The sequence below is a fragment of the Mesoplodon bidens genome (assembly GCF_964165515.1).
Source record: "Mesoplodon bidens genome assembly, chromosome: 12".
Taxonomy (NCBI): Eukaryota; Metazoa; Chordata; class Mammalia; order Artiodactyla; family Ziphiidae; genus Mesoplodon; species Mesoplodon bidens.
The window spans coordinates 59,226,008-59,244,914 of record NC_138168.1 but is presented as its reverse complement, the minus strand read 5'-3'; the positions used below and the strand labels follow the sequence as shown (position 1 = coordinate 59,244,914).

Sequence of the window (18,907 nt, the reverse complement as noted above, 5' to 3'; positions counted from 1 at the left end):
CATTTACCTGTTATACTTGGAGCCATATATTGCTAATCAAGTTTTTGCCTGGAGTCCTGTCCTCTATAATAGGTTACCACACAGAACTGCTTCTGGAGCAGGAAATATGCTAGAAATACAATATATTAAATATTTTGAGTAGGGAAAAGAATAGTCATTCTGTAGAATTTCATTAAATCACAGTCCAAAGCCAGTAGCATAGTTCCAGTGGGAGTTGCTCTCTAGACAAACTTACTTTGGTGAACCTCAACATTACCCTTTCTCCTCCTACCTAAAGTGGCCTGGATAGGTTCCCTGTACCCAAAAGGTCCTACTCTGTCAACCTCATTGGCAATTTACAGAGTGGAAAGCTAGACTGCCCTACTGTCACCAAGATTCAGAAATACTAGCACTCGTTGACGTCACAGACGTAGAGATACTTGCATGTTGGTTGGTGGATATGAAAATCTGTAGTAAAGTGAAGTGTCTTGCCCTCAACATAAAAAATAATATATGGAAAATCTTTGCTCTAATACAAAATTTGGTACCGGCAACAGTCTTTTGAGTCCTCATCACCCAGCACGTCAGTTTCCCTTTGAGTATTAATTTAATAAAAAGAAAAACTACATAATAGTTTAAAATTTAGTTTATAATACCTGCTCTTAATCTCCATGGCTTTCAATTTATTTTGGTTTTCATTTTGTTTTGTGGGGAGGAGAGACCGGGAGTGAGGAGTGGTTGACCAACAGTTCGAATCTGTCACTACATACTTGTGGCTTTTTGTCTTAGAGATTCAAATGGCTAGATAGAACGTCATGACAAGAACAAATGAAATAACATAAATGCTATACTTAATTATTCAAGTGTTACTTTTAAAAAATTTTCATCTCAGGAAAAGCAACCACTTTAAAAATCAAAGTTTGTCTGTTAGATCCTTGGTCAACCCCTAGACCACCATCTCAGAGGAACCATGTTGGCAATGGAAGTGGAACTGAAGGTAAATGTTTGAGGCTGAAATTTATCTGAAATATTTATTGCCTTGGGAGCCAGATACAGCCAGCTGAACAATGACTCCCAGCTACCTATGGAGCATTTGGTAGCTTATGGAGGTGTTGCCGGTTCCAGTCACAATGACTGGAAGCTCATTGGCATTTAGAGGAAAGGGGTCAGAATTTCAAATAATTGTCCTGCCCAGATTCCTAACATTATCCCTGTGGGGAAGCATGGCATGCAGTGTGCTTGTTCACTTCAGAAGGATTGTGGATATTCAGTACCCTGTGTGGCTTTATTCTTAAAGCCAGTTTCTACTGGCTTTAGAATTGAAACTTTCTTTACCACAAGGAGAATCAAGAGCTAAATATCTAGATCAGTGGTTTTCAACCTTAGCCATGCATCAGAATTCCTGGCATGCTTTTAGAATTGAGACCCTACTTCACACTAATTGAAACTGAATGTATGAGCCCAAGCATTTATATATATATATTTTTTTAACTCCCAAGAACCAATTCTTTAGATGTTTGAATTATCAAAAATATGTAGATACAGCTTATACCAAGGTTATAGTAAACCATGTGATAATAGCCGTATAGAATCATCAGTTGTCTAGGTTTTAGTAGACCTTAAAGTCCCAGGCATTCAGTGGATATCCGTATCCTCTCTAGGGCATTTCCACCTTTGTCATATGGCCTTTGCCACAAGTCCTCTAATGACAAAGCAGTTCTCTTGCCACACTGGTGATAGTGTTAGAAAACTCCCCTTTCATTCATACAGGTGTTTAAAGCAAACAATATCAGAGAAGACAAATAGGAATAATACATGACAGAAAGGAGAACCGAGGTCAATATTGTGTATGCAGGCTCACACACACACTTGGAGATACAGACACATGTGAATGCTGAATTAAAGCCTCAAGATGATCTCACACACACCCTAACAAACAACCACTTTGTCATTATACAGTCATCTCTGCTACAAAGCTTCCCCATGTGATCCACAGAGAGGATACGGTGTCCCAGCAATAATGATGGATGCCAGCTGATTCTACCCTCCAAACCCAGACGAGAAAGCATACACAAAGAGATGTGAGAATGGAGCAAAAAGATAGAGCATGGATCCTTTGTCTACTTAACAAACATTTTGAAGTGTCCCTATGTTAGGTATAGAGGAAATTGAGGTTCAGTTTCTACTTCACAGCTTTCAATTGATTGACCAGAACAGACATGTAAACAGCTAACTTTGACATGTACTATTATTGAAGTGCACAAAAAGGTTTGTGGTTGCAATTTATTGTTCATTGCATACCTGAGAGCATGTTAGATTTCCCTAAGAGAACACAATAAAATCCCTAGGCGTTCTTGGATGGAATAATACCATAAAGCAATGCAGGGCTGGTACATATACCTCAACAATATCTTGTGACCTGAACAAGAAAGGAGATGCTAACCAAGGGATGGCTGGGCTAACCAAAACACCAGCCTTGCCCTCAGATCTCTTGTGAGGAATTAAAGTCATCCTGGCAACAAGGGTATTAATCTTACCTATGGCTTCCTAAGGCATTGACTTTATAGAAGAATTTTATGACAATTTTGAACTCCATCCAGGCTCTTCATATATGCAACCCCAGTAAGATAATGATGAGGGGAAACAGGACAGACTTGGAGGCTCTTTCCAACTGTGCTCTACCCACTGCATAGCCGACTTCTCAGTTTGTGCCTGTGTGTACGCACACACCTCTACACACTGTGGTGTACAATAGGAAATGCACCTAGTGTCAGAGAATTCAGACCTGCATCTATCTTAGGGGACTGCTGGGGGCCGGTAGTTGGAAGGTGGTCTCAGCAAACTGCCAGCAGGCACAAGGTGACCTTGTCCCTTCTCCCTGAAACTTCAGGCTGTTCTATGAGCACCAAGGATCTAGGGTGCATCTCTCCCTTACACCACAGGGCATAGTCATGGGAAGAAAAGTTAACAAAGATGGCACCCAAGATCTCAGAAAGAGAGCCCCCAATATCTCCTTCCCCTCTCCTTTGATCCTGTTCCTTGCATTATCTTTGTTGTATAAAGCTAGCTCTAAAAGAGGAACACCCAGGCTTCTTTGTTCATGAAGAAAACAAAATCCTCCAATTATTGAGACAAGGAATCTTCTCATATTTGCACCTTTGAATCTGTGCTATTTAAACATCACACTGAAAATAAGTTCAAACAAACAAAAAATTCCTTTGTGTGCACATTCTTGTGTGTAGGAAGGAGTGTCTTTGGTAATTTGGCCTAGATTTAAGGAAAAAAAGAATTCAATTGGCTACTTTTAAGCAGAACAGGCTCAAACTCATAAAACAAGGGAAAATTCAGTGCTCAGCCTGGAATGCGTATTGGCTTGCGTTCTCCAGCCTTCATTTCAATCTGTGTGGTAGAGTGGGATATGGTTATTTCATCAGCTGCCAATGAAGTTTGGAATGTCAATTTGGTAGCTAAGCCTTAACTCTAAATATTCATGCAGTGTTGGTAGCTATATTCTTATAGAACCACAGCCCACTTTCCTCTGGTAGAGTCATGCTTTGGGTGAGATGCTCTAATTGAATATAAGGATTGAAGAGAAAGTGGTAGAGGATAATATCAGAAAGTGGGAAAAGTTGACAGCATTTTTAGAAACCACTTTCGAGTGCTGTTATAATCTCGCTTGATCAGAGAACAGGAGCAGCAAAGACAACACTTGCCTGTTAAAAATAAGGAAAAATCTCCACCTTTCACTTCCCACTGTCAAACCAGGCTGTGATGTCTCAAAGAACCTCATCTTATCTTATGACTCAGATGTTTATGTTTACTAAGCTTAAATGTATTGACATTTCTTGATTATTCAATTTCATTGTTACAATTATAAAAGGTTTTTTTAGTTCATAGTTATCTGAGTTTTCCTATAGCTAAATCAAATACCATGAAAATCCAACATCTGAAAATAAAATTGTAAGATTTTATAAATTCATAAAATTTACTATAAGAGTATATAATCAGTGGTGTTTAGCAGTTTTTCAGCCTTTCAAAAAATATTCATATAACTGTTTTGACTTGTGGATGAGAATGTTTCTTTGAATGTTGTCTAAACCAAAATTTCTGTTTAGGGTATTTCAAGTTCAGTTCATAATATTTTGCTTTTGTTTTGATTCTTTTTCTTTTAAATTACCAGAACATTTTTAGGCATATTAGGTAAATAATTTAAAAGTTTTATCTTGTACCAAGATAGACATTAAATAAACAGTATGTTGGAGGATTGCACTAATTGAAAAACTAGAGCCTTTCAGAAACGTTTAGAAGAGTTACTCATTTCACAAAATGGGAAGGGACCCTGAAGTATTCAGGAATGATACAACTATTTCAGTAGCTTTGTTATACTGCCAACTCCAAAGATGGAACTCTGGAAATCATTGATTCTGAAAAAGTGTGCTTTACATGTTTTTTTTCTGTTGTCTCTTCTGAGTGTTTTGAGTTGAGCTGCTTATAAAATCTGTGTTAACAAGCAAGAGGCATAAGTGATCATCGAAGGCTGACAAACATTTGTTCCTTTCTGAGATACTTCAACATAATGTACCTGTGAAGTCAGCAAGTCAGCTCTTTGAGTTCATGTTGAAAGTTCCTGCCTTAACCTATGTGTTTGAAAATTTAGAGAGTCTGAGGGGCAGAGAGAAGCTCATCAGTTTGTCCACTTACCTCAAATGGCTTAGTAAGGAAAGAGAATTTAAGAGCTTTTTTAAAAAAATCCCATATAGTGTCTTTTATTTGTTAATGTCAGAACTCAGTTTAGCATCTAGTTTGTAATTCCCTTTCTTTTTCAGGAACATGTGCAGTTTTTGTACAATCCATTCCGTTTGTCATTCCCTCTGTATTATTAACTCCTGGACAGATAAAACAGACTTAGACTATTTAAATAAACATCCTATGTGTCAGCCTAGATCAGTCGTTTAGAACTTCGATGGGGGGAGGGGATGGTGGTTAACATAATGAGTCAGCAAATTTAATGTATTCTGGATTTTGGAATCTGAGCTCCTTTACCTGAAAGGAAATGTGTATCTGCAGAAGCACCAGAACCACTGTATGGAAGGTCTTAGCATTATTCTACCTGCTTAGACTCCATGTAGTGGAAAAAGCCCCAGGAAAGCAGCCAGAGGAGGTAGCTGAAGGAAAATGAGGATCCCCCAGCAATGGACCTTCAAATCTTAGAGTGAGAAAGCTCTCCAGGAAGAGAAACTCATGCCTCTGGTCACACTTGTCACTTACGAGGGAATGTAATTTATTCCCAAGTAGCTATTTGTTTGAAGTACTCATATTTGTGGAAAGTAGATGGATTAAAAACAGTAGGGTAGATGCAAAATAATTGGAAAAGAAAGAATGAAGGAATCTTACTGTGCAAAATATTTCAGTGGCAACGACAACAAAAGAATATAGTGTAAGGGCCAAGCATAGGCGTCAAGGCATTGTTAGAGTCTCTGTGGACTTAACTAAGAGATCTTGGTGTAGAGAGTGGGTCCAGCTGTCTCTGCAGAAGTCTCTGATTGGAGTGGACCCAAGGCTACACTGAAGTGTGACTGTGGGCCTCCCTTCCTGGACCCTCATCTCCAGATCCTTTACCGTAGCCTTCTCACATCATGATGCCATATTTCTTTGCACCTGGGCACCAAGACCTCTCACATTAGCCCCTCAAAATCTAGCACCACTCATACAGTTCCTCTTTTTGATCTTCCGTCTCTCTCCCTGCTCCACGGCCCACGAATGAAAAAGACTACTTTCCCCGGGCTCCGATCAAAGCTTGCCTATATTGATTGTTCCTTCCAGCCCTTTTGTGTGTTAGCTGTTTCTTTTTTTCTTTTAGATGGGTTTGTAATCACAGCAATTGAGTTATCTAAACTGCAATTGGTTCCTCTTTAGAGTTTCCAGTTCCTTGTTACAGTGCTCTGAACTTCTATCAATCATCTTTCTTATTCCTTTAGCATTTTTATTACCTCCTTTTTGAACTAGGGGTCTAGTAGTCTGGAGAGATCTGTTTCACTGTTTGTTCTTTCAGGGGATTTCTCGTTCTTTTAATTGGGAGTAGCAACTCTCCTTTTCTGAGCAAAGTTGTGACTAGCCAGTAATCGCTTCCTTTGTCAATGGCATTTGATTAGACAATTACTAAAAATATAATGCTGTCTCCTATTTCTGGTAGAAGATATAGGTGGGGTAGCAACACTCTGGGATGGGGCAGGACTGGGAGAATACAGATCAGTTCCTTTGTCCTTCAAATTATACTCCCTAAATGGCCTCTCTTAGACCTGCTTTCCTGCTAGAACTTCCTAACAGAAGTGACTCAGGGTGGCCCTCTTGTGGTGGAAAGGCATTCCCAAGGCCCTTTTCTGGAATGAAATGAGAGGTAGCCCTAGAACAGTTCCTGTATTACTTAGCTTTTGTTGTCATCATTATCAACATCTCCCAAGTAAAGAATCTGAAAATAATATAGTGAGATGCTAAAAACAAATTTGAAAACCGTAAGGAAGATCTGTCTCTAGTCTTAAATAGCTCACATTTTTAAAATGTTTTATTGTTTTGTTTCCTCAAAATATAGACCAGTACTTTAAAAAATAAAATAAAACAGATAGTTTGAAACTATTTCTTTTGAATATTTCTGTCATCTGGAAATGCCTGTACATAAGCCCCATGACAGATTCGCTTGGCTAAAAAATCTGTTGACATGTCACCATCCCTCAGAATAGAAGAGACAGCCAGCATCCTGTGATTCTAGGGAAAAAACATCCAGCACTGGGAAAATAGCACGTTAGCTGAAACACAACAACCTAAGCATGTAACTTCCATGGATAATAAATACTTTGTGTGTGACTCTCATTATTGTATAATCTAAAACAGATTCTAATAAGTGTCAACCTATTTCTTTTGCTAACACAGAGTCCGAACTCTGTCATTCTAGGACTCAAATAACACAGGACCAAATTTCACAGACTCAGCTGTAGAACTTTATAAAAATTAAGAAAACTGGGCCTCACCACTGGATGGTCTAGTTCAGAAAGTGGAGGAAATTTCCAGCTTTAGGAACTTTTAAATAATTCTTTGAGCGATTGCAGTGTGCAGCAAGGCCTGAGAGTAACACAACACGGGACTGTGGTCCCCTTGGTGGAATGCTATGGAGGTTACCAGGAGAAGCACCCCACATTTGCTTATAAATTTGTTTCATGGAATACTCAGGAAGTGGACAGTCATGCTGCAGGTCACATTTCAGGGATCTTCAGAGTTGATGGAGCTTGTTGAGGACAAAGATTTGTCTTATTCTTCTTCCAGTCCTCAGGATCTAACACTACAGCTGGCCGAGAGCTGGTGCTCACAAATACTTTTTAAGTGGAATGTTAATTGGAATGCCCAAGACCTCTCCCTAAGAATGGAAGATCGTTTAATGTTCAAGAGAGTTCTGCTAAACAACTGAGATGTATCATAAAGCGCTTTGAAAATTGTAAAGGGCAGACATTATTCTAGAAGGAAGGATTATTTAAAATGCCACATGTAATAGCTTCTTTTTTTTGGCTGTGTTGGGTCTTCGTTGCTGCACGGCCTTTCTCTAGTTGCAGCGAGCAGGGGCTACTCTTTGCTGCGGTGCGCGGGCTTCTCTGCGGTGGCTTCTCTTTGCGGAGCACGGACCCTAGAACGCGCAGGCGCAGTAGTTGTGGCACACGGGCTTGGCTGCTCCGCGGCATGTGGGATCTACCCGGGCCAGGGATCAAACCCGTATCCCCTGCAGTGGCAGGCGATTCTTAACCACTGCGCCACCAGCGAAGTCCCCTAGTTCCTAAATTATAATATGCTATAAGAATGAGTTCAGTTTTTCAAAGTCATCTCTTTTCCAATTTTTTCCATATCGTTTACAATTAAAATAGAAATACAATACCCCTTTAACTGGTAAATATGTTTAAAGAGTAAAAGAAAAAGGGGCTGAAAAACTATACAAGCAAAAATCAGAAGCCACCCAGTATAAAGAGATTAAATAAATAACTGCTTCTTGGTGCTTCAAGATCATCCTTCAGACAGAAAACTGTAAAGTAATTGTGCAGTGGTATACTAAAGGCAAGTTGGTGCATTTACCCCTAGATTTTCTTCCATCACTAAGTTAAAGTTCTTTTGTCTTCGTATTCTGACCGAGGATTTACATTATTGAAGGATACAAACCTCTTTAAATAAATAGCCATGAAGATAAATACTCTGTTACATGACTCCTGTGTTATACTTGGAAGATGAAGTATTAGCTCCCTCATTTGGGACTTAGAAGAGAACTGAATTTAAGATTTAATGAAGCCAGAAATAAATGTCTCACACCCCAAACTCTTATCCCTGGGTTCTATTCCCTTCCTTGAGCTCCTTGGAATTTTAACCTTTAAGGCACTCCTCCAGGAATTAGAAGACCTGGATTCTATTCCTGGCATTGCTAGTTAGTGCCTTTGTGACCTTGAGCAAATGGCTTAACATCAGGGCCTCTTTCCTCAGCTGTAAAATTAGAAGCTTGGCTAGATGATTTCAGGGGTTCTTTCTGGCTCTAAAATTCTGTAAGTCTGGAAACACCTGCTAGTGACATTTATGCACTCATTGCTCTTTCCCCCTTTCCAAAATGTTTTAGTTTGTGGCTTAATAGCATCATTTATATAGATCTTTTCAAACCCTTTCCAGGATTTCCTTTTTTTGTTTCTTGATAGCAGCTCATGTTTCTACATTTACTTTACATTAAGAATTGTTACATGCATTTCTTTGCATATTTGTTATACACTGAAATGGGATTAGTATGACATCAGATATGAATGATTCTTCCAAATTCTCTCTAATATACAGAGCAATAATTTGAGTCACTTTCATATTTGAAGGTTTAAATATTTAAATGGATTAAAAGTGACCTGGATTGTGCAACAAATTGCATTTTTTTCCATAAGGTTTTCAGCCATTTGACACCTGCTTGAAAATGTCAGGCACTTCAAGATGTCTGAATATCACTATAGGGCTGGGTATACCAGCATCTGTTTTCAAAATCCATTCGTTTTATGTACATAACAGCAGGATCTTTTCTTAAAACAGCTTTCTTAGAAATTTTTAGTGGAAAGGTTCAGAAATACCTGAGCTGAGTATTTATTGCCTTTGTGTGCTGTCGTCTAATTGCATTGCTTTATTTCTCTGGGGTATGAAATGTAGCATGGAAATTTTAGCTAATATGCATAAAAAATTATTCAACAGAAAGGGTTGGTAAGTACTACAATTAATGGTAGACTTGGGAGAAATTCTGTCAAAGTTTTTTGTCCCTAGTTTTTTATTCTATTTTTGATATAATTTAAGGTCAACTTTACCATGACAAGAAGCAGATGAAGCACCTGCAATAAATAATTACTGGGACATCCATGAAAAAGGGCATCGAAACAGGTACTATTGAGGGATAGTATAGAGGATAGCACAACATAATTCCTCCTGTAATTAGCTACAGATTATCTGAAGTTCAGATAGGGTGTAGAAAACAGTTTTAATTTGATTTACCAATGACACATGGAAATTAAGAGGTCTGGAGTGGAAGAGAGGTCCGGAGTGTCCTAATAAGGGCAAAGGCAGAATGAACTAACATTTCTTAAGTGCCTGGCACTGTAAGGACCCCCTCATACTCTTACAACATCCTTGCAAAGTAAATATAATTATCCCCTTACAGGAGTAACAAACTCGAAGTTCACACAGATAAATAGTGGCAGTAATTTGAAACCAATATCTCTGTGACAAAATTCCAGGGTCTTCAGTTAGAGAAACTGTTTCCAAAACCTACTTCTCTGCATGGTCAAGTTTCTGTGAATTTTGGCAAGATACTCTGCCTCTTTGAGCCTTGGTTTTATCAGTAAACTTGGGTTAATATCTACAGACACATTTTCTGAGAGTGAGCTAAGATAAAGATACCTTAGATATTAGAAGTACTTAGCACAGAGCCTTGCAGAGAGCTGTCTCTCCATGAGTCATCACTATTATTACTCTAACTATTGTTGTTGTCATTGCTTTTGAGATTTGGGGGCAGGGGGGTGGTTTTTGCTTTTGATGCCAGGCTTTCAAAACACAGAATATGATTTCATTCAATTGTCCTACATGTACTAAAGTCCTACTATGAACAGGTCATTCTTAGTCAACTTTTTAACTCCCCATGAAATATTTATCTGGAATCTGGAAGCAGGCAAAAATAATGTGACAGGGATTATGTAATGCTTTAATGACCACACAGACTTTAGACTTAGGATAAGCCCTTATTATTTAAACTTTTATGTAGTTTATTTGCTGAATTAGGCTGCAGCACACCTTTATTGAAAACAAGTACATGGGTATCTCATTGGTTTTTTCCTTATCACAATAAGTATCATCCTTTCCCATGGGCTTTGATTTCCACTAGCAGAAAGACATCACCATCACTACAGATATAAGCAGCAAGCTGCCATAGAATCACAAAGAACTAGAAGGCTGGTCTTCATATATGCCATTTCTACTTTATTTCAAGACAGAAGTTTGATACCTTTTCACAAATCTTTTGAGATTATATATGTAAAATTTCTGCACAAATTGTTCTGCCACATCCAGAGACCAACTTCCAAAGGCACCGAAAAGTACATTTTGAAAAGGGGAAAGAGAGAGGTAGGCAAAGAGATGATTATTGCCTGTAAAAAAGGAGTTAACTTTTCCAAATAAATGGAATGTAAAATTGGCCATTGTCATTGTGTGATATTAACACCAGCTCTTTTGGCAAGTTTGGAAATACTGGGCTCCCTTATAAAAGTTAAAAATGTCCTGGACCTGGAGTTGTTTACCCAGAGTAGGAGCTGCTCTAAAGTTACAGAGCTCTGGTTGGAAGAGATGGCTTGAAGGCCGCCTCCGAGAAACTGACGTCACAGTAACCTCAGCTGCTGCTGTGACATGAGCTGAGTAGCTTTTTGATTTGTGAAATGGTGGAGGTTTCAAAGGGACTTGTCAGTATCTCTCTGTTAAATGGTTGGACTTATTTTGCATTCCCATTTTGTGCAAAGAAGCAAGATTCACCGTGCTGAGACTTTTCTCTTTAAAACAACCGGCTGTCCTCCCATTGCTAGATTGACCAGTGGTCGGACATCCATAGGATTTCTCCCCAGAGCAAAAAGGTATGTTTCTTTCTGGCAGTTTGAAAGCAAGTGACTAATTGTGGCAAAATATAGAGGGGCCGCTGTTGACATATTTGAAACTGTGGATACTGTTTAAGTGGAGGGTGATTTCAACATCTGTCTGATTCAGTGTCTGTGTCTTGGCTTAAAAACAGTGGAGCAGGGTGCGTAACGGATTTTACTGACTCCCAGGGAAGAGAAGGTCCAGCTGCTGTGAGTGGATTTCCTGACTCTGGACTGATGGTACCATCTGCTCTCTGAGACTGTGTTTTTGAAACACTGCTTCTCAGTACTTTGAACACCACTTTCCCTACCATAAGATTTCACTAAATTTATTTTTTAGAACACTATTTTCATTAGGATGAAGACTTTTTAACATTTGCAAAGTAAAGTTCACAACCCTTGAAATTGCAGTGAAAAATAAATCAGTGAAATTCATCCAAGATGATGGTTTGCTTACTGCATGATAAGTGTTTCTGTGATTTGAGTTGAAGTGCATGCCATTCATAATGGGTTAATCTGCAATTAGGAGGGAACCTTACCACTAGAGCTTCTACTGTTTAAGCTGGTTAAGTTTAGGTGTTTGTTTATCCAAGCCAAATGCGTCTTTCAAAGCTTTTATGAGCTAAGAGAAGTAAAATCAGTGCTCCTGTATTTTGGATATTTTCTAGTTTGAATATATAACTGGAGAGGAAACAAGGAGAAGATAATAAAATGAAAAGGCAAAATTGATTTCAGAATTGCACGTGGTAGTATCCCTTTGACCCTATTGGAACATGAGGAACAATTCTGAAATAGCAAGAAATAGGAATTTTTTTTTAAATTCCCTTTTGCTTTGTAACAAAATCAAGTCAGTTTTCTTTGAAAAAATGCATTTGCCAGTGAACAGTAGGGGAGGAATAAGGTCTTATAATCAGTTGAAATGATGCAAGTGATTCATAATAGCCTAGAGAAAGGGCTAGAGAATCTTGGAGTCAAATGGTGCATAACTTTGATGGGTATAGATGTGGGAATTCCTAATTCTTCAAAGTTAAGAGGAAGCAAAGCATCTCCAAGGCAAATGGTGGTTCTAAGAATTGTGAGATTGACAGTACCTACTGTGTGTGGCATTCCTATTGGAATATGTAACCTCCTACAAGTGAAAATTTGTCAATTATATGAAAAGCAGTATGTTTATAAAAAGGAAATCAGAGAGCAAGAAACAAACACTCTGAACAAGACTCTCAGAAGAGAGAAGTTGCAATCGAGTCAACTCCCCTAACGCTGTTTCATTTGTTTGGCTAAAGTCCAGTTTTCAATGGGGGAGATGAAGGTTGAAATGGTAACAACCAAGGTGTAGTGAGAAGGGAGCACCCCTCAGACGAAGAAGTGTTACCATGACCTACTTGAGGCTAACATGGGAAATAGAAATGATTTATTGTGAAACTTCTGTGTTACTTTTAAATTTTGCTTCCTAGTAGGGCCGGAAGGTTAGCAGAACTCTTTTCCTCCCATCCCCATACTTATGCAACCCACTCACAACCCTTCTACAATTCTGGCTTCCGGCCTTGGGGAGGGGGAAGTAGGTTAAAATGGATTATGTAATGCTCGCTTAGAGTTGTTGGGGGAAGAACGTGTGCATGACTAAGTAGTGCAGCTCCCTCTGTCCTTTTACATTTGCTCTAATCAAATTTTATTCTGAATGACATTCTGGAGGGAGTGAAATGAAATGGAGAGTGAAGGGTGTAGATCGCAGAAATTCTTCCTTATCTCCCACAGAGATACCAATATCTGTGGGCGAAAACAACTGACAACTAGGAACAAAGAGAACTTTTATATTTGCCTCAGCAGAAAGCACTGAGATTGAGTTTTTGAATCGGCTGAGCCATTTTACCCCATAACTTTTCATTTCAGAACGTTATGTCCCTACAAGATTGCTCTATTAGTTGGATTTTTTTTAACATTTAGGGAGAATTATAACAAAAGCAGTTTTATATAAGATTTGTCTATTCAAATTTTTGCTAACAATAAAAAAGTTTCCTAAATATTTAACCTGCCTTGTATTCGTAAAATACTTGAAAAATACTGAGAGCAAAGGAAAACTGTTAAAAATATGAGTTCACACAATTACACTTGCTTCTATGAATTTTCTAATTAAATCAAAATCAAAATCAGTTTTATTCTAGAGGAAGATAAATAAAAGGAAGGAGGGTAGGGGGAACACAAAATAAAAGGAAGGAGAGCAGGGGGAACACAAAACGGGAGGGAGACAAGGACAGAAGGAAGAAACCAAGAAACAGGCATTTATTGAGCATCCATTATGGTCCAAAACAGTGTTAGTCGCTTTGATTAAGCATTCTCTTTCATGCACATTTAATTCTCCCAAAACTCTATGGACCCCACTTTATTTTTAGAGGAGAAAGCAATATATTTAGCCGTATTACATTTGACATTTATGACAAGACATAGATACTAGAAAGGTGAAATAAACCCTCCCACAGAAATTGGCACAGATATTGCCCTATAGGAATTTTCTTTCCAAGGCTTGTTTTTTATCCATAACCATTACATTTTAAGGCACTAGATATTGCTCTGGTCCTGGAAAGGGGAAGCTCTGTAGATTGGCCCTTCGCCGTATTAAGTGATGAATTTGGCTCTTTGCAATGAAGTGCGGGATTCTGTCTGCTTAGGGAACATTACTGGGTTCATGTATAGTCCTGTTACCAGGGGCAAGCCTGATTGAGGGTTTTCCTGGATGATCTTCTTCAAGTAGGTAAAAAAGAAAAGGGTCTTGTGCCCTTTCACCCTGACCTGGAAGTGGTTCAAGAAGAGTTAGAAATAAAAAGAAAAATTGGAGCCATTTGCTACATAATTGTAGGAGAAACTTCATGATGATTTCTGAACATTTACAGTGTTTAAAGATGGAATGAAACATGGAGTATCATAGCACCTCTTCTCCAGGTAGCTTGAAATTAGTTTGCTCTCTTTCTGTAACACCCTTGGTTAAATCTAGAACTACCTCTTTTTTTTTTTTTTTTTTTTTTTTTTGCGGTACGCGGGCCTCTCACTGTTGTGGCCTCTCCCGTTGCGGGGCACAGGCTCCGGATGCGCAGGCTCAGCGGCCATGGCTCACGGGCCCAGCCGCTCCGCGGCATATGGGATCCTCCCAGACCGGGGCACGAACCCGTATCCCCTGCATCGGCAGGCGGACTCTCAACCACTGCGCCACCAGGGAGGCCCTAGAACTACCTCTTGATGTCTGAAACCACTTCACTCTTCCTAAGTAGTTTCAATGTTAAATACCTGCTATCAGCAAGATAGTTTCAGCTCACAGTTAATTACATATAGTTTAAAGCAGTCTGCAGTCTCTGAAAATTAGCACTGTCTGCATTTCCTGCGAATAGTTATTAGATGAACCTAGAAATTAATAGGTAATCAAGATCAATAACAGATTCACCAAAACACAAAATTCTGTACATTCTTTACTATCTTCATTTTGTTATGTCTCCATCGACACATTTATTTTGGGACAACTTGCATTTGCTGTGGCAGGTACTTGTGGTCCCTGTCTCACAGGATTGGAGGGTAGCAAAAGGAAGGAAGGATGACAGAGAGGATGGAAAATGAGATTAGAAAAAAGGCATGGCTGAGTGGATAAAATGAGACGTGATAGTGTTTTTAATGGCTAAATCTGAAATTACTTGTTTTTCTTGGCTGAATTAGTCATAGTTTTATGAGTGCCAAAGAAATAGGTAAGGATGATCAAAGTATCTGTAGCAAAATTTTTGATAGAAGAGTAACCATATAGATCCCAATATTATTAGGGTGTTTTTGAGGGTGGAGCCCTGCATATATCACTGACATTTTAAAATCCTTATTAGTCTATTATAATTCATTAATAGATTGCAACTCAAAAATACATGTTTGGAACAATTTACCACTTGGATATGCATGTTCAGAGCAGTCTGACAAAAATCGAATGTCTTCAATGTTTATGTTATATTTGGGATATAAAATATGTGGCCATCTTCTATGACTGCAGAATGGGGCTTGCTTCCTGGTTATGTGGGCTTCATTAGACAATGCCAGAACCCAGGCAGCTACTGAGTCTCGAGAACTTTGCTCAAAATTAGCATCAGCTACCACCTGGTAAGTTAAGACATTTTGGTCATGGCCAAATTAGCTTTTTTTGACCAACTCTTTAGCTTTTTAAAAGCTAAAGAGTTAAGACTTCTTATAGGCGTGATTATCTTAGAAGGAGATTCAAACATTTTAAATGTGCATTTCTACCCATTAAAAAATGTATCTGACTTTAGTAATAAAAATATTCTCCGTGGATGTCAGCACAAGATTTTTTAAATCAAAAAATAGGGAAAATTTTATATTTCTCAAACCAATTTGCAGTCCATATGTCATTTAATCTTGGTAATAACCCTGTGGATATCCCCCATTTTAATATAAATAAACTAAATCTCAGAAATTTTAGGTGATTTATAACAGAGTTACCAATCAGGTATTTTAAAGTGCATCTTCAGATCCTGAAAACACATGCCCTAAATGCTAGAAACCTAATTATTTCAGTCACTCCTTAATATGATCAAGAATTTCCCTGCAAACTGATGAAAACATTTTTTTCATTTCTCTGTATTCAGTATCAGAAGATAGGTTCTGATATATAGTCTATTAGAAGGAAAAAAGAGCATGGATAAGTGTTAACATATGGCTTTCAGGATAATTTTGCTGCTTTTACATTTTACTTGATGAAATAAAATAATGACAATATTTTTTATGCTTTAGTTTGGTTTCTTGCTGATACATCAGTCCCAGACTTACTACCAACATTGGGGTCTTATTGATACAGTAATCACGTTTGCCACAAGCTTGAACTCTGAGTGTAAAATTGACATTGTAGCCAAATACCATCTCAGGACTTTAAGTCACAGAAATATATAATCTGGTTGCATCAGAACAGAAGGAGTAATTCCATTGCAGCAGAATCTACCACAGTTGTGTAGATGTGACTAAACAGTTGAATTTCGTACTTCCACTCTTAAGATATTCATGAAAAATTCTATGTTCAGATTAGGTGGTTAGTTAAATGAATACTTATATCTCACACATGCATTTAACCAATCTGTCCACTGTAATTTTCCTGTCTGGTCTCAGAAAGGGGAAGAAAAAAAGTTTGGATGATACTTTTTTCTTTGACTGTGTTAGTTTCTCCTTAGGCAGATATTTTTGTCATCTCTTCTTTTGAGTCCAATTTTCCTAAAGTTTGTTTATGTCAATGGCTCTTGACAAACTGATAAAATGTTTCCAGAAAGCACATGGATTTGGAACTCTCTCTTGTTATGTTTATATTAGGCTTTGTTTTAAAGGCAAGTGAGACTGCTTCAAATAAAACAGCTCCAAGCTTCCAAGAAACAGTTAAGAGAAGGCAGAGACGGGCAGAAACACCCCTTCACTAACACTCACACGGTTGCCATGGACCTACATAAGCAGTGGGAGAACACAGAGACTAACTGGCGCAAGGAAAAGATGGAATTACTGGACCAGTTTGACAATGAAAGAAAGGAATGGGAAAGTCAATGGAAGATCATGCAGAAGAAGATAGAAGAGGTACAAGTTGATTTGTTTTGAATGCACTGGAAACTTAAAACTCAGAATGAAAATTCTGTTGGTTTGTTTTGTATTGGAAACTATTTTTACTTTCCAATTCCACCTAAAAGATGCATGTCTCAGTGATATTTACTAGACCAAAAATAGCATAACCTAACCCAATGTTACCGTAGAGACTTATGCTTATTTTATAGTTTTGCATGCAAATTAGAACTTGAAATGTCTTTCTAAAGTGTATCAATTTATTATTTTCTGACTAGAGTGCCGTGGTATCAAAAGTGAGGTATCTATTTTGCATAAGTTTTCAAATTCCGGGCCCAGGATGAAAACAGAAGAAAAATATAATTAGTGGAACATATTTTAGTAAAATTATAATTGGGCATTAAAATACAGATCTTTTCAGAGATGACTTATGAATAATGTCTACTAAAGACAGTTATGTATTAGATAATTCAGTATAATCCAAAAGAGTGTCATATATCAAAAAGAAAATGGAGGTGGACATGGTATTTATCCTGGCAAGGTGTGGCACATTTATTTGGAAAGAATTTATTAAAAATGACATGCCGAGACTCTGATACAAATAATAATTTTATTCCTTCACCCTGTTTAGCCCAGAATATTTCCTTTAAGTATCTGCATTGATGTATATTCAAGCTTGTTCCAACTGAAAATTATTTATACTTATCTTGCTTTCTTGTAACATTCCCTGCTGTTGACTTATATGGTCTTGTGCACATTGCCAAGGCAGTTATTTTAACAGACTCCTTGGCCTTTATTCACAGACAATCAAAGCTGGTGCTTTATGTGTTTATAGTGCAAATATTTTTCTTATTAACAGCCCTATAATTGGTTATGAATAAAATACAAATTGGCATGCTAAAAGGAAAAATAAAAAAGAATAGCCATGTGACTACTCTAAAATAAAGCTGAGAAGGCAGGCCTGTAGTAGATGATTACAGATTGAAAGGAGAATTTACTTCTCATCCTTCTATAGTTTGGAAAATGTGTTTTGCTTGCTCTCTTAACTTCTGCACCCAGAGGCTCAGATTGGATCAACAGGGAGATGGCTAGGTCAAATCAAAATCCACAACTCCAATTCGAAACCTGAACTCATTGGCTTCCAAAGGTTTGGAAGGTCCAGTTAGTAATAATCTCAGATAATTCTAGCATCCAAGCAAAATAATTAAGGGAGTCAGGATTAGTCTAGCCAGTTGTTTAAGCCATGTAGCTAAGATATTCTGCTGTCCGGTTAAATTTGTTATTGTCAAATAATTATTCTGACAGCTCTGTAGATTCCATCTATGGAAAATATTAGCCTTATCAATTAGCAGGCATTAAACATACTTTAAACATAGGTGATAGTCCATAGAAATACTGACAGAAGGGCTGGAATATTTTTTCTTTATCTTGGATAGTAGCTGTGGTGCTATTTATGTCATTCTGCCTGCAGTATACAACACCATACCTGGGAATATGTTTACATAATGTGCTTACCCAAACTACCCACCCAGAGATGATGCTGTTCAATACCTGAATACTAGCATTGTGCTCCCCTTATCATACTAATATAGTTGTCCCTCGGTATACATGGGAGATTGGTTCCAGGAGCCCCTGTGGATACCAAAATTCATGGATGCTCTCAAGTTCCTTATATAAAATGGCATAGTATGTATGTATTTTTTCCCACTCCCAGCTTTGTACCTGTAAGAATGTACCTTCTTAGAGGCTACAAAGCTAGGAGTAGAAAACAGAAGGAAATTGTCCTTACATGTCACAGAAAATCAAGACAATATTTTTAACTAAAATTAAAAATCAACACTTGGAAAAAATGTAACATGCCACAAGCATAATAGACTGTATTTCTTTCGTATTTATCACTAAGCTCTGTGTATTAAATCAGACACAACTTATTAAGCCATATATTAGAAAATTATACATTTCCCGGTGCATGCATATAACTGCTGTGATTCCAAGTAAAAATGTCATTAGTGAGAGGATCAATGTTAGGTATTAAGATGCTAATGATTCTTTGTTGAGCAACTATCCACAATCATTGCATTTGCTATTACAAGATGAAGATGTACATACTTGGATCTTTGAAACCTAGATTAATCCAGATAGATACCCTTAATAGAGTTACTAGATGCCTGGCAATTTTTTTT

At 37.9% G+C, this 18,907-nt stretch overlaps 2 protein-coding genes across 7 annotated transcripts in view; both read left to right on the top strand.

The window, feature by feature from the left end:
- The window catches only part of MTCL3 (MTCL family member 3), a 58,876-nt gene extending 42,281 nt beyond the window's left edge, over positions 1–16,595 (top strand). The window contains exon 8 of one of the 3 annotated variants that reach the window (XM_081250578.1): positions 16,488–16,595. The gene's annotated coding sequence lies outside the window, so the exon portion shown is untranslated. Of the gene's footprint in view, positions 1–871; positions 954–6,928; positions 6,990–16,487 lie in introns of those variants that run through there. The other 2 variants (XM_081250580.1, XM_081250579.1) reach the window with 2 other exon arrangements.
- Positions 1–18,907, top strand: part of KIAA0408 — a 35,027-nt gene that overhangs the window by 2,272 nt on the left and 13,848 nt on the right. For 2 of the 4 annotated variants that reach the window (XM_081250589.1, XM_081250588.1), the window contains exons 1-3: positions 909–976; positions 9,325–11,144; positions 16,502–16,742. In XM_081250589.1, coding sequence (XP_081106715.1) covers positions 10,996–11,144; positions 16,502–16,742 — 390 coding nt within the window. In that variant the 5' untranslated portion in view covers positions 909–976; positions 9,325–10,995. Of the gene's footprint in view, positions 1–908; positions 977–9,324; positions 11,145–16,501; positions 16,743–18,907 lie in introns of those variants that run through there. The other 2 variants (XM_081250590.1, XM_081250591.1) reach the window with 2 other exon arrangements.